The sequence below is a fragment of the Coenobita brevimanus genome, chromosome 105, assembly GCF_032717465.1.
Source record: "Coenobita brevimanus isolate Jiangsu-jjx chromosome 105, ASM3271746v2, whole genome shotgun sequence".
In the NCBI taxonomy this organism is placed as follows: Eukaryota; Metazoa; Arthropoda; class Malacostraca; order Decapoda; family Coenobitidae; genus Coenobita; species Coenobita brevimanus.
In genome coordinates, this window is record NC_137058.1 from 3,967,109 (window position 1) to 3,982,925 (window position 15,817).

The 15,817-nt window shown below is 42.3% G+C and overlaps 1 protein-coding gene across 1 annotated transcript; it reads left to right on the forward strand.

The window, feature by feature from the left end:
- The first annotated feature begins 4,466 nt into the window (after positions 1 to 4,466).
- On the forward strand, positions 4,467 to 10,448 carry LOC145416331 (carbonic anhydrase-like). Its single transcript, XM_080285330.1, has 6 exons — positions 4,467 to 4,594; positions 5,357 to 5,529; positions 6,378 to 6,454; positions 6,725 to 6,928; positions 7,552 to 7,638; positions 10,440 to 10,448. The coding sequence occupies exons 1-6, from the start codon at positions 4,467 to 4,469 to the stop codon at positions 10,446 to 10,448; spliced, it is 678 nt and encodes a 225-aa protein (XP_080141456.1).
- Positions 10,449 to 15,817: the final 5,369 nt, after the last annotated feature.

A 15,817-nucleotide genomic window follows, 5' to 3' on the forward strand; every position in this document is an offset into this window, starting at 1 on the left:
AGGATAAGAAGCATGACCTTGAAAGCAATCTGTGTTGACCTGAATCGATCTCTTGTGCCAGTGGGTGACCTGGAATTGGATTTTAAAAGACCTGAAAGACCCGATGCAGCTTAGGGGGATAAAATTGTTTACGATGGGTAAATTTTCGCGGACTTTTTCCAACTCTCATGACTCCCATTTTCCTGTTCTCTCTCTCTCTCTCTCTCTCTCTCTCTCTCTCTCACACACACACACACACACACACACACACACACACACACACACACACACACACACAACACACACAAACACACACACACACACACAAACACACACACACACACACACACACACACACACACACACACACACACCAGAGATGGACACCGCAAACGATAATTCACTTCCGCAACCCAAATCCGCAAACTCAAAAATTGCCTCCTGCAACTTGCTAATCCACAAAATTCTTTAAATCAGCAGTTCCACAAACCAAAAACGAAAACGCAAACCATTTTTATCCCTTTCATTACCACGGCATCAGCTCCATTTATTCAGTACACCATACCATTAGAGTGATTATTACCCGGTCCCCACCCCGGAGGGGCTCGGGGACGGGTATTGTTTTCTTCACTGATTTGTCTGTTTGTTGGTTGGTTTGGTTGGTTTGTCCGTCTGTCTGTTAACAACTTTATGCGAAAAACTACAGATGCAATTTTGACTAAAATTACAGGGATGATCAGCTATGACCTGGGATCACCTTGATTAAATATTGGGCACAAATCCGGGCCAAGGCCCAGAGTGTAGGGCCAAAAAATAAAATTAATGTTTCCCTCACCACACTTTCAAATTTGTCATATCGACATGAAACCCAAACCTAAAGGTGCATCTTTCAAATCTGCATCCTATAACATGCCTCATTACATCAAAGGGGTCACCCCTCAGTTAGCGGTAGGGGGGTCAGTGTCAGGTGGGTCGGGCCAAAAATTTCTTAAGTGGTCATAAAATCGTCAATTTTCACAGATGATTTACTCCAAATTTGATATGTGACATCTTTTGACTAGGCTATCCTGTTGTGTTTATATGTCAGCACTATTATGACTGCCGGGGACGGGGTTTACTGTGCATTGGCACCGGCTTCTTGTGTTAAATTTTGGAAGTTATATTTTTCATAATCAAGGGGCTAAAAACCATCTCTAGTTACTCATCCCCTACAAGTATATCTTTATTTACTCTATTCTGATTAACAAGAGGTGACTTATGAAGTTTGGAAATTGTCTAAAGTAAATGAATGTATATAAAACTAAAATATATAATTAAATAGTTAGATTATTAGTATACTGTATAAGACTGTTTCTTTACTACAAAACAAGGGCAAATCCTTCACTATTGTATATAAACTAATTATTACACTTCGCAGCTCACACTTCTGACAAGTTGACACATCAGTCCACCTCTATTCCTCTGCTCTAACCTCCTCATTCCTCACTCCTTAGTCACAGCCAGACTCCTCCAACAACTGAGAAAACTCCAACATATAGTATATCTATCTGTCTATCTCTTTATCTTCTGTCATATACAGTATATACCGCATGGGGAAAGGTGGTTCTCTGGTAAGGAAAACGATAAAACTGTGTTCAGTTTCATTTCGTATGTTTGCGATTTACTCTGTTATTCATCTACCTAATGATTTTTGTTGAGATTGAAATACTGGCACTGGCAATGCTGTATGTCTGAAAATTTTTAAATTTAGGTTAAAGGTCATATTCTAGGTGGACTGGGAGGCTTTGTAACAAATCTTTGCACTTTTCATCACAAGTTATTGGTTTGTATGCTAAACAAGCTTTTCTAAGTATCTATGTAGCTTGCATCAGTAGCATACATTATATCATCTGGAAAATATGATTCATCTTGAAATAGGCTTTATATTTTTCTTTATTTATTGGGGAACAACACATCTTTGCTGGCTTTTTATCCTTATTTTCTTATTTCTCACCTCTCCCCAGAAAGCACGTACAGTACTGGTATCATCATCATCAGCCATAACTAATCCACTGCTGAACAAAAGCCTCCCCCAACCTTTTCCACGAATTCCTTGACTGAACCAATCTTTTTGCCATGTTTTCCCGCAAATTTCCTCTTCTATCTCATCTTCTCCATCTCCTGTCTGGCCTTTTTCTGCTACGCTTACATTCTCTTGGTGTCCAGTCAGTCAGCCTCCTCTGCTCCATCGGTTCTCCCTTATTCTTGCTATATGGCCTGCCCACCCCCATTTCTGTTCTTTTATAACTTCTATAATATCTTTGACTTTAGTCTGCTCTCTCAACCAAGTTGATCTTTTCCTGTCTCATAAAGATATTCTCAACATTGACCTCTCCATTGCTCTCCTGGAGAACGGATTAATTTATTTTCCATTGATTTTGTCAGTTTTCAAGTCTCACAACCATACGTCATAGCTGGAATTATACATTCGTTATATACTTTTCTTCGTTTCATACAAACTGGGCAAGCTACTTTTCATATTGTCTCTATAAGTTTACCGAAAGCTTTACTGTATATCATGAAGATAATGTAGTGAGGAACCCTCTTATATGGAGTACATCTTGCTATGACGATGTTATGCTTTATTATTTCACGAGTACGAATGTTGTCCCCCTCCTTGCTTATACCCATTTTCATTCCTTTCCTTAGAGCAGCGTTTCTTACTGGGGTGCTAGCACCCCAGGGGTGTTGAAATCAATTTTAGGGGTGCTGGAAAATGTTGCATTATTTTTTTTTCCTTATTGGTGTTGCTTAAGACTGGCATCATTGTTTTTTTGTTTTTTTTCGAGAATGTATGAAACAAAACTGTTAGGGCAGTACTTCACTTTAATTCTGCAGTGAAGCAACTGTGGTCCCGATAACTAGATGTAAAGGCGTGCTGGCTGGAACTGAAACCGTATTACAGGGGGTCCTGAGATCGGAAAAGGTTAAGAAACGCTGCCTTTGAGCTTGGTATGAAGTCGGTGAATATCAAAGAGAAGAATCTGATCTTCAGCCTCTCTCTCTCTCTCTCTCTCTCTCTCTCTCTCTCTCTCTTTCTTTATATTTCTTTTTGAAGTAATCATACAATTATCAACAATTATCATACAAATGTATGATAATGAAAAATGCTATTGGACATCGTACTGAAGGTGAATATATCGTATATATACAATATTTATCGTACATATGGCAACAGTACGGGAGTGGCGGCGGGCGCCGGTGAGCCGGCATCTCACCCAGACGCTGCCTGCCGGGCTAGGCCACGTAGAAGTTTGCGGGCAGATTTGCGTTTGCGGAAGGGCTTCCGCAAGCGCAAAACCCCAGATTTGCATAGAATTTGTCACAAATGCAAATCAGCACAATAATCACACTTCCGCAATTACAGACTTTGCTGTTTGCGGAAGTGATTGCGGAAGTGCCTACCTCTGACACACACACACACACACACACACACACACGCACACACACACACACACACACACACACACACACACACACACACACAATTTACTGACCTACTGTATCACATTTCAGGCCCGGAACACTGGCCCGAGCATTACCCATATTGTGGAGGTCAGAGCCAGTCTCCTATTGACCTCTACGACGGGACACCAGAGACAGAATGGAATCCCTTCCTGTTCATGCACTACGACGTTACGCCAACAACAGTCAAAGTCACGAATAATGGACACGAGGGTACGCCTATATTGCTTTTGCTCTAACCTGATCTAAAACTGCCATCCCTCCATCTTGAATGCCGAGTTGCAAAATCATATTCTCAGTGAATGATGCTAGTCACGAAAAAGTGATATGGATAGGACGTAGATGCATATAATTGCCTCTTACCTTCAGTAATCTACGCGAATTAAACTGTAAACGTACGAAAATCTGGACCAGGTTAATGTAAAAAGGTATAGTTCTTTCTTCACTGGGTTGTGAAATCCTTTGAGTTGTCCTAAGTTATCCATTACAGCTAATTGTTATTCTCTGAAGATTATGGTCAGTTTGTTTTCATCTGACAGTGATCTCGAATTCTTTTCTGCTCCGTTGATAGCCAATTGTAGCCTCATACAAGGGTTTATTTCATTAGTGACCAAGGAGGCTCATTCCTGCCTCATAAATAAGGAGTATCGAATTTCATGCAACCACAACATAGTATTTAAGTTGTGTGAGAGATCCACATCCATCATACTAAAATGAACTAACTGTGAAAAATGCTTCCTTGGCCAATTTTGTTAATGTTTGCAGCACGACCGACTCTGCTGTTCTCAGATTCTCATTTGGTTCTTACGTAAGCTAACGTGATCTAATTAGGAAATGTTGACCCGCAGATTACGTTGGTGTGGAGGGCAAGATTTTAGAATTAATCAATTAATAGACTGGCAAAGATTCTTCAGTAAGCTTCCCAAATCGATTATTCGCATTAAAAACTAACAGGTATTTCCTTACTGGCAGCCATGGTCACGATGGACATGCCGAAAAGACCCTATGTGCTTGGCGGGAATCTCGACGGGGAATATGTGTTCGACCAGCTTCACTTCCACTGGGGTTCCATTGACTCCGTGGGCTCAGAGCATTCGATCCGGCACAACAGGCAAGTTGGGAGTTAGACGGACTTTAGGGCGGAGTATGGCTGTGGTTTAGGTGGAGTATGGCAATAAGTAGGGTGGGGTATGGCAGTAGTTGGGGTGGAGTATGGAGAATGGCGGTGGTTAAGGTGGATTATGGCGGTATTTAGGGTGGAGTATGGTAGCGACTAGGATGGAGCATGGCAGAAGTAAGGAGGGAGTAAGAGAGTGACCAGGTCGGAGTTGGGCTGTTGTTAGGCAATAAAGTTCTTGAAGCAGGAGAGGATGAAAGATGACAGGCAAGAGGGAAGTGAAACAAGGAGGTAGAGCTTAGACTACACTGAGACGGCATGGGATAGTGCATGGCAGACAGGGATGAATCAGTGAACAATGGTTAGCTCGGCCCCATGATGGAAACAAAGGAATGAGGCAGTCTGATAACGGAGGCAGAGGGTTTAGTATGATGACAGGAGGAGAAATAAAGGAAACCGTGGGACGAAACACTATGATATATAGAGAAGGACACAGATTAAGTATGTTAACGTGAGGAGAAATGAAAGAAATAAAGGAAGAGACTGTATGGTGGAGGAGGCAGATGATTAAGTATGATGACAGGAAAAAAAAAAACGGACGAGACAGTATGATAGAAGAGTCAGAAGATTAGATCCTTCCTCTTAGATGGAGGTAAAACTTAAATTAACGGACTAAACTAGGATGGGAGACAGACAGACAGAGAGAGGGGGCAGAGAGGGTAGGAGAAAATATTACTGCTTGTGCTCTCCCCTCAGCTACCCGTGCGAGGCCCACCTGTTGCATTACAAGAAGGTTTACAACGACTCAGGAACGGCCACGTTGTACGAGGACGGTCTGGCGGTACTGGGGGTTCTGTTTACCATCTCTGAGGAAGACAACCCAGCACTCGCAGGACTTATAACAGGGCTTGCCAGCGTCACCCAACCAGGTGATATTTTGTGTTTTGTTTACCACAGAACTTGATGCTTTGTGAGACATAAACCTTTAACTGTACTTCTTTTAATTCAAAGCTGGTGTGTCTCATCTCTGATTTAAGCTTTCATGTATCACGTAAGATATTTCTGCTTAAATTTACTGCCTACCTTTTTACCATTGTTTCTTAATACAAACATCTTCGTCGGGTCATTGCACTACGTCTTGTCCAAATCATTACATCCATCTGCTTCATTCAGAAGGTTGGTTGGTGAGAGAGAGAGAGAGAGAGAGAGAGAGAATATCATGGTAAGTAATCCCTCCACGATCCAACGTAATAGAGCCAGTGGCATGTCCGGTATTGGGTTTTGTCAGGGACTTGGGAAAAATGCCCCTGGACAGGTAATGATAAACCCACCTAACCTAACTTTGAAAGCCACCTAAAACTCCGTACATGCACAGCACCTATTTAAGACCTTATTCACACAAAAAAGGGACAGAAACCATAAAATAAATAAACAGGAACCAAAGAATGAGAAATAAGAAGTGAGTATCGAAAATATTCAGCAGTGTTTAGGGTACTTGCGATACGTCCGTGACCGTCATGAAGATTAACACGCCTCCTCTATGGCTCTGACAGTGGTGAAGGTGCACTTGAAGCATGTACAGTAACCCAGTGTTGAATTGCATTTAGTCCTTTGCACTGTGAATTATAACTGTTTAACACTGCACATTCTGTTCTTACTTGCACCACGCCAGTTGCAACACGCCAGTGTTGCACTCTGCACTTAAACCTTTGCATTCTGAATTCTAATTTCTTAACACTGCACAACACTCTAAATTCCCATGTGGTCTGTTGGCGAGGTATTGCCAGTTTATTCAATGTCCACCACAAAAGTGAGCACGTGGGCAGCCATGGCGACGAGCGTGCAGTCATGTCGGTAGGTAGGCAGAAAGTGGGGAGGATGCAGGGGCATTCTAATGGACTCCGCCAGAACTACGTGCCAAAACACAGCTGTTCGTCACTGCACGGCAAATTTAGAGTAGGAATGAACACATATCGGCTTTTCTTTTTCTTTTTTCATTTTGACGTTTTTTGGCCATTTTTGGACCCAAACCCAAAATGTCCGGGACTTGGGGTGTCCAGGACTTGGGCATCCTGGTCTTAAAGGGGATTATGTGTATTAAATTCTTTTGTTATTTCTATGTAGATTATGAACAAGCATAATACCTTCACATTCGTTCCTTTACCATCAGATCAAGAGGTCACCATTCAGCCTATCCCGCTGTCGACCTTCCTACCCAACAACAGGAACAAGTTCTACCGCTACGAAGGCTCTCTGACCACACCGCCCTGCAACGAGGTGGTAGTGTGGACGATCTTCAATCACAAACTAAGCATATCGGCTGCACAGGTGAGGAGATAAGAGTAAATATATTCCTCCTATCCTCTTTTTACTCTAACTTGGCCTAAAATTGCCATCTCTCCATCCTAACTGCTTAGCTGTAACAATAGGTTAACATTCGAATATCATACTACTCACTAAGAAGTGCTGTGAGAAGGATGTAAACCTGTAGCATTGTCTGTTCTGCTTTCTGTGAAACACTGTAGACTGCAAAAGGAAGAAATCTGGGCCAAGTTAATGCGAAAAAGACTGTAATGACAGTTTACACCTACCCTTACTCTCTCCATTTTCTATCTTCTTTCGTGCAGTCTTTAGTGCTGGAGCATTTAGTCCCTTCAGTACAATGATGTCTTTTCTGTGTTATCCTTGCTGCCACATGATGTCTGTATTCTGCTTAGGAATGACTCTTCGAATTGGAGATGTCTGATATAGTCTTCACTAAGCCCTTCACTAAAAGAGGTTTCATTAGGTGGTGAGAATAAACAAACAGGACGTCATTGTAGCAAAGGGGTCAAGCGTGTTTGTGTTACACTCAGGATTATAAACATTTGGAATGGGAGGGGTTTTTCATAGCCGTATAAAATCGTCTGCAGTTAGCAAGAATAAGATGAAGTGTGGCTATACCCCCACAGATGGCGGCATTCCGCAACCTGGAGGATGACCATGGACATACCATGGTTGACCACTACCGTCCTCTTCAGCCTCTCGGTACCCGCAGGGTGAGTTCTTTTTCCTAGGTGAGTTCTTTTTCCCAGGTGGGGACGCGGTGGCTCAGAGGTAGAGCGTCGAGCTCGTGGCCAGAAGGTCGTGAGTTCGAGCCTCGCCTGTGGCTGCCGTGCTGGGAGTGGTAGTACGCTCCTGTAACCTAGCGGGGCTATATGGCCATTAGTTGCCTATGGTCCTTCCAATTTATCCAGATCGTTTGGGCGCTGTCCCTCACGGGACTTCCCCTTCGAGCGACGCTGCCGAATCTGTACCAAAACACACCTCTCTGTCTCTTGTCAGCTATTTACTACTTCTAAATGAAATTTATTTATATATATATATATATATATATATATATACAATATATATATATATATATATATATATATATATATATATATAAAATTCTCTAATATGGCTATATAGTTTAAGAAAATGCCTATTGTTTTCAATAATAACAATGATTTTTTTATAAATACCCCAACACTTAGCAACGTTGCTTTCCAACGTTGTCGCACTTGTAGGTGAGTCAGTGAGGGTATGTCAGGTGTCAATCTGCAGGTCACTTTCTGACCGCCATTAAAAGATAAGCACCTACCCTTACTACTCGCCCTCGTCTGTTCCACAGTCGAGAAAAATAACTTATTTACAGCGTAAATAAGTATTTTTTAGAAGAAAAGGCAAAGAGGGGACCTATAATTGATCCCTCAAAAGCTGTTGCTCGAACAGCAAAGGCCACCAACGTGAGTGAAGTAACAGTCAGACGAATTTGCTCTTCTTTCAATCAAGCCTGCATTACACAAAAGTCACCAGAACAAACTATAATAATTCACAAAACCGTATAGACTTTCTATAGAAATAAATCACCATTAACTGTAGATTTTCTATGCAGAGAAAGAGAGAGAGAGAGAGAGACAGACAGACAGACAGACGAAGTCAGGAGGCTTTTCCTCAAATTCTAATAATTCATAAAACCGTATAGACTTTTTATAGAAATAAATCTCCATAAAATGTTGATTTTATATGCAGAGGAAAAGAGAGAGAGAGAGCTGGGAGTGAGGGTTAACCCTTGTCTCTAATCCGATAACTGGCCCAGTAGAAACTGGCAATGTCGCACGTAGGGGAAGTCCCGTGAGGGACAACGCCCAAACGATCTGGATAAATTGGAAGGACCATAGCTTGGGGATTAAATTCCTTTTTCCCAGGTGAGTTCTTTATCCCCAGGGAGCTCTTTTTTCCCCAGGGGAGCTCTTTTTTCCCCAGTGGAGCTCTTTTTGCCCGGGTGAGCTTTTTTTTTTCACTGTGAGTTCCTCTTCCCAGGAGAGTTCTTTTTCCCCAGGTAAGCTCTTTTTTCCCAGATGGACTCTTTTTCCCCAGGTGAGCTCTTTTTTTCCAGGTGAATTCTTTTTTCCCATTTTTTTAATGCAATAAAGAAGGAACCAAAGGCCTGGCACCCACAAACCGTTCCTTCCAAGAAAGAAAAACGATACAATAGGAGTCAAATGCAAGATCCTTTCATTTCGAGATGACACACTGCGTTTGAAAGACTGGAGATCATAAGAAGTAGGAAATACAGACAGAGGAAGACAGTCCCAGAGTTGACCTGTTGCATAAATGAAGGACTGAGAGTAACGGTTAACTCTTGCATTAGAGAGTTGGACAGAAAAGGGATGAGAGTTTGTTGCTAGACAGGTGCTACACACCCGCCATAGAGGTGGAGGGATGCAAGCAGACAGTTCAGAGGAGCAGTGACCAATTAGGTAACAAAAGAAAAAAGATAAAGATGTAACAGTGCGGCGAAGATACAGAGGTTGAAGGGAGCCAGTTAAAGAAGGAGAGTTGATGAGACGAAAGGCCTTTAACTCCACCCTATTGAGAAGAGTTGAGTTCTTTTTTCCCAGGTGAGTTCTTTTTCCCAGGTGAGTTCTTTTTCCCTGGTGAGTCCTTATTCCCAGGTGAGGTCTTTCTCACAAGAACAGTTCCCTCCAGTTGCGCATTTACAAGTAGGCTTCAGGTTTTGAAAAACGTGGCATTGCTCTATTTGTTTCTGTTCGATTGGATGTATCTCTTTATAGGAGAAATAGTATGGAATAAGAAAGAAAATATATGAAAAAAGTTTTTGTATTTAACCCCTACACGCCGGGCATATTTTTAGCCGGGTGTACTCTCACTATGGACATTTCTGGCAAAGTAGCTCTTATTCAAACCTTAACATCTGGAAAATTATAATAGTTACAGAAATTAAAAAAAAAAAAAAAAAGTATTACAGTACTCAACAACTCTTCTTGTTAATGAAACCATCCCCAGGTCTCTAGGTTGTCCCGTCGATGAGTAGAAAATGAGTGGTTTTCGGTGTTTTGATGGAGAGTCACTGAGCGTGCGCTGTTGGCTGCGGTCTAGGCAAGCCTGGCTTGCATTGGCAGCACTGACTGGATTAGTGATTGTTACACTGCCCGGTCTTCCTTTGCAAACACCAAAACTTTCCACTCTTCATTCTACATTTCCTTGTGCACATCATAAGGATGAGTCATGACCCTGTCCATGTGGCTCACCACTGGTTTTGCAGCTGTAGCAGACAGGCACTATGCCCCGTAGCTGTGTGGGAAAACCTACACCTTATGCTTTTCTCTTTTATTTTCAGACATCATTTGTAATACCCTAAACTGTATGTTCAACAGCATTTATAATGTACGTTATATCATATTATGGTTTATTGCATTTGAAAAAAATAGTTCAGCACAGCGAACGTAGGCAAGCTTGAGTATGAGGTATGCACTTGCACACTTAAATTTTGGCTTTTTTATACTCTTCGCAGGTATCGTGAAAGTATTACCTATACTCTCAACAACTTACATTATTTGTACTTTAGCTCACTAATACGTTTCATATCACATCTTCGCAAATATTTTAAGAGTAAGTATTGAAAAAATATTGTTCTACACAACAAAGTATTGCACTTGAATGAAGTTTTGCTCAACATATTGCATGCAGTACGGTTCAGTATGAGGTGTACACGTGTACATAAATATTGGCTTTTTCCTACTATTTTCAGGCATCGTGAAAATATTATTTATGCTCTCAACAACTTTTACTATTTGTACTTCAGCTCATTAATAAGCTTCATGTCATATCTTTGCGATTTTCAAGAGTAAGTATAGAAACAAATCTTGTTCTTCTCAACAAAGTATTGCACTTGAAAGCAGCTTTGCTGAACATATTACATGTAGTACAGTTCAGTATGAGGAATACACTTGTACATAAATTTTGGCCTTTTCTACTAATATCAGACATCGTGAAATTATTACTTAGGTCTACAAGACTTATAATATTTGTACCTTAGATCACAAATACGCTTCATGGCACATCATCGCAAATATTTCAAGAGTATGTAAAAAGAAAATGTAGTTCTACCCAATAGTCATTTTCTTACGTGCACTTTTGGTTTTCTTTCATACATCAGGTACGGTTACTCAAGGTATTATCAACAATGGCATCACATTACCATAAAAAAAAAAAAAAAAATCACCTTCCTCAAAAACCCCACTCTCACCCCAAAAACTGTGCACACCTATTTACATTTTACACTTTCCCACACACCTTCTCAATAATCATGTTCAGGGTGAGACTCAAAGAACCATTTAGGGCATAGCGGGACCTTGCATTCCTCACACTGATAGGAGGTTTCCTTCCGTGTGTAGGACCGGCCTTTTGTCTTGTTGCACACATGGCAACGCCTGTAGGCTGGCTGACCTGCAGGTGTATGGCCTACGTCAAAAGACGGTGACGCTGTAAATACTGAGTGCAGCTCGGCCTATCTGCCGTGGGTGCCTGGTACATCCCGCGCCCCTCAATTGTCAACTGTGCAGTTTCATACTCTGCAAGCAGCTTGCGTGCTAGCTCTTTCTCGAACCCCCGTAGAGAAAGAATCCTCAGCCAAACCTGCTTGAAGAGAACGTAAACTGTTCAGGATGGCAATATTAAGAAGGTGTACCACCAACAGGATTTACGGAGGCAATCGACTTCCTCTATCTGCATGTCCGATTTATCAATGAGCCACATGTTGATGTTGTAGTCGTTGACAGCATTGGGCTTGAACACGGGTTCCCTGGTCCTGAAGTCTGTCCTGGCTGAGTCCTTCATAACCCTTATGAACTGTGGTCAACATGTTAACCTTACACTTGTCGTGCCACATAAGGGCTAACATGTTACCACATCTCCAGGTTAGGAGGGGACCTTTCTCAGTTTTCTCAGGGAAAGCTGAAAAATTCTTTCTACCAGCATGGACAGTGCCATAGGACCCACTACCATATTCAAGTAAATACTTGGTTGACGCAGGGGAGGTGTAATAATTTTCAGTGAACAGGATGTGGTGGCTGTTGAAATACCTGTCCATGAGCACTTTCACGACTAATACTGAGAAACCATGGGGATCATCAGAAGGTATATCAACATATGTTGCTAAATGAACTGTTACATCAAGCACATTTCCAGTTTTGCAGTCACATAGGACAAAGAACTTCAGTCCAAAATGGTGATGCTTTGATGGAATGTATTGAATAAATGCTAGACAGCCCTGGAACAACACAAGCAACTCGTCGATAACCACTTTCTGAAACGGCCGGAAAAGCCTTGCAAAAGACTCCTTGAGCATGGTCAGAATAGGCCTTATTTTTCCATAACCTGTCATTGGGTGCTGGCCCATAACTCCTGTTGAAATGTAGGAACCGAAATATTGCCAGGCACATATCATGAGCCATATATTTTCCAAAGACAGGTCTGCCCACGAGTTCGTCTACGGACCAATAATCATGGAGCACATGTCTTCCCATGTGGGCCATCATCATGGTCAAGCCAAGCCACACAAATAACGCCCGCACCTCCACTGGAACTCCAATTCTTCATTTTTTGTACTCTCGCCAGCTGAAACCTTCAGCCAGCACACACTTATGGGCTGGTGATAGTTTATCTCGGCCACGAGGTACTACATTATAGCAGTAGTGAAAACTGCATGGAAAAAGGACATCTTAATCCTGGGCCTGGGCAACAATTCACCAAACTGCACAATTTCCCCTTCTGCATCACAGGCAGGCACAGAGGGCTGGAATCCTGCCCCTCCTCCCACAACATAAGCATCCACTTTCCCAACACCTGGGAGCCTTGCCTGTGTTTTTTTGCCAGCAAGTCTTTCACACCACGTGCAGTACGCCTTCATCCACGTGCACGCCCATGGGGGAGGCCATGGACTGGGGTGGAAGGGGAAGGGAGAGGCAAAGGTGGGGGAGTACAGGGGTGATGACTTACCTGATGCAGGCCTTCCCTGGGGAGATGCTGACTGCCCAGTCAGACCATGTGAGAGCAGAGTGGAAATTTCCATAGGTGAAGGGCGAGGCTGGGGCACATGTGAAGGGCCAGGTTGGAGAGAAAATGCCCTCGAAGTGCTGGGCTGGGGGTGACAAGGGATATTGGAGGGAGAGACTGCGGCGAACTGGCCACGAGAGTGGTGGCGAGATGCAGCAGTGGCGTGTGTGTAGGACATGACCATCACCATCGCCCTTGCTTTCTCCGTGGCCAGGGTCATCCAACTCCTCCTCTGACATGAATTCATCACTTTCATTGGCCCTGCCCTCCTCCTGTAGCAATTTCAGTGGCTTCTCAGGCATTTCAGGACGGGTTGAGGATGGAGGGCACGATACTTCGCTTCCTCCTTCAGAGGAAGTCTCACTATTTATGCTCATAGAGGACACACTTTCTTCCAGGGCATGACCTATGGCACTGTCACTAAGACCTTTCCCCGCCATAAGAGCTTAAGTTTGGCGGGGGTTGTTGATGCAATCGGCCCGATAGGTGAGGGGACAGAATTGAATGAGGAGGCTGGGAAAGACATTGCACCACTCTGTCAGAAGGCTAAGTACAAACTGAGCTGCGAATCACTGGGGTACCTTGGGTACCTCCTTACTCTATGGTAGAGAAAATGGGCATGGGTTCAAACGGTGGTGGGAAGATTCTTGCATATATAGCCGCTCACTGGCAGCCCCATAGCAGCCCGATTGTGATGTGTATACACGTTACCCAACAGATAGAGTTAAAGATACTACTTGAAACTTGAAACTTACCTATAACTGTGGAACTGAAGGTGGAATGTGCAGGACTCTGGAGCCGGATTCTAAAAATATATTTGCAGGATATATTTCTTGTCGTAGCTTAGATTTGTTTCTGAAGGAAGAACTGGAGACAAAAGAACATTCTGAACCTCCTTTACCAGCTTGTGCTTCCTGCAGAAGATGTATTCAACGAACGATAATTTTCCTTCATAACTATATTTCTTCTAAATTCTATTATTCCCTTTATTTATTTATATATTTCTATATATATTTATTTATTCAACAATGGAGGAACAAGTGGCACGGGATGACTCAGTACTCTCCTTGCCTTGTCCGTCCTGCAAGAACAGATTATGGTTATCGCAGGGAATCTACCATATATATTTTTGAGTTCACCCACGGATTACTAATATTTTTTTTACTGGTATTGATAATATTAACTAATTATGTAGTAGTAAAGCTGTAACACAATGTAATATGTGACTAATCATACTGTCTAATGCCTGTAATCCCTGTTGCAGCTGTACTTCGCTGACTTGGAGTGGGATGCCTAAGTGGTCATATGGTACAGAAGATTCAAGACCACCATTACCAGCTGTTTCCTTCCTCTACTTTCTTTATAGTTTCTGTAGCAGTGAAATTTCATAAAGTAGCAGCTTGTACAATGCTTCTGAAAAGCTCCAACCCAATAGAGGGCACGTGTACTCAAGTTTAATACATTCCTGCGCTGTTTAAAAAGCCTATTTCTCTTTGTTAAATATCAGCACTTGTGTGGTGAAACTGTGAATCACAGTAATGTCACATACGATAATATACATAATACAAATAGAAAATGTAATTATAACGTAGCGTGAATTGTTTTATTTATCATATACAGAAATGGAATATTCATATGAGGGCAACCCCACCATTTCATTTGTCCTGTAATATTACATTTCTAGTACGAAGTGGAAGTGAGGTTCTTCATATATGCTTGCGTGTATATATTAAGCCTAGTGGGTATCTTCACTCATTCAGTCTCTATGTTGGCTTAAATTTAATGTTAAGTAAATACTGCCATTCATCGTGGCATTTTATCTGGTCTAGGAGACCGACCCTAAACCAGGATGAGGACGGACATTGAAGGTAAGGCAGGCCGAAACATCTGCCGTCACTACGCACACAGGGATCAAGTTCTATATTCACGATCTGCATAGCTGGGTGTAGAGGAGTTCAAAGTAAGTAGGCCTAATTATGGAATGAGTGAGAAGTTCAGGACAAAACAGAGGACTGTCCTGTGCTGTGCATGCGTGACCTGGGTGGGCAAAATGTTGAATGCCAGTATTTATTCAACATTAAGCCAACACAGAGACTGAGTCAAAATACCCACTAGGCTTAATTTACAGTCTGAGCCAACTTATACTTTAAATTACCATTCGATGCAGGCTGCGTCCTACTGCGAGCAAGTACTCGAGAGGCGGGCCTCAGCACCAAAGGCCACACACTGGGAGACCTCCACCGTCACCGTGCTATTCCTGCGCACTCAGTAGTTCATAAACAATATGACCTCACGTCCTTATTTATGCCTCGATAATCGTATTTTTTTCACCGTAATCCTGACTAAATGTACTAGCTTATGGTGTTGTAAAAAAGATCAGCCGGATGTAAATTATGCTTTGATTTTTTTACTTAATTTTTTTTTCAGTATTTTTTTCCCCATAGAAATATAATTTTTATGGTACATGTTACTGAGAAAAACTTATAGGGAATTTATCTGGCTACATTTTGGTGTATAAAGAATTACTGTAGGTCAATTAGGGCCGATTTTATGGAACGTCAAATGAAATTACCTTACGCTCAAGCAAGGCTCGTAGCACACTACTGACTGGTGCAGAGGGGCGACGCTGGGTGCGGAGTGGGTTGAGCATGGCGGAGGGATACATGAAGACACAAGTAGTGCTTTGTTCTCGCCCAGAAATGGATGAAAAAATCATCCATAACTAAAAAAAAGGAGCCTTATCGTTTGACGCAACGGCACCAAATGGTAACGAGCGGTTGAACCGTGCACAGACGCAGCCTGCGTCAAACGGTAACAAGTGGGTGAAATTTGCAC

Excerpts from the sequence above, each read along its gene's own strand:
- LOC145416331 (XM_080285330.1), top strand. The coding sequence starts at position 4,467 with ATGGACATGCCGAAAAGACCCTATGTGCTTGGCGGGAATCTCGACGGG. Across the intron at positions 4,595-5,356 it reads CATTCGATCCGGCACAACAG|CTACCCGTGCGAGGCCCACC; the intron begins GCAAGTTGGGAG and ends CTCTCCCCTCAG. Across the intron at positions 5,530-6,377 it reads TGCCAGCGTCACCCAACCAG|GTATTGCCAGTTTATTCAAT; the intron begins GTGATATTTTGT and ends TCTGTTGGCGAG.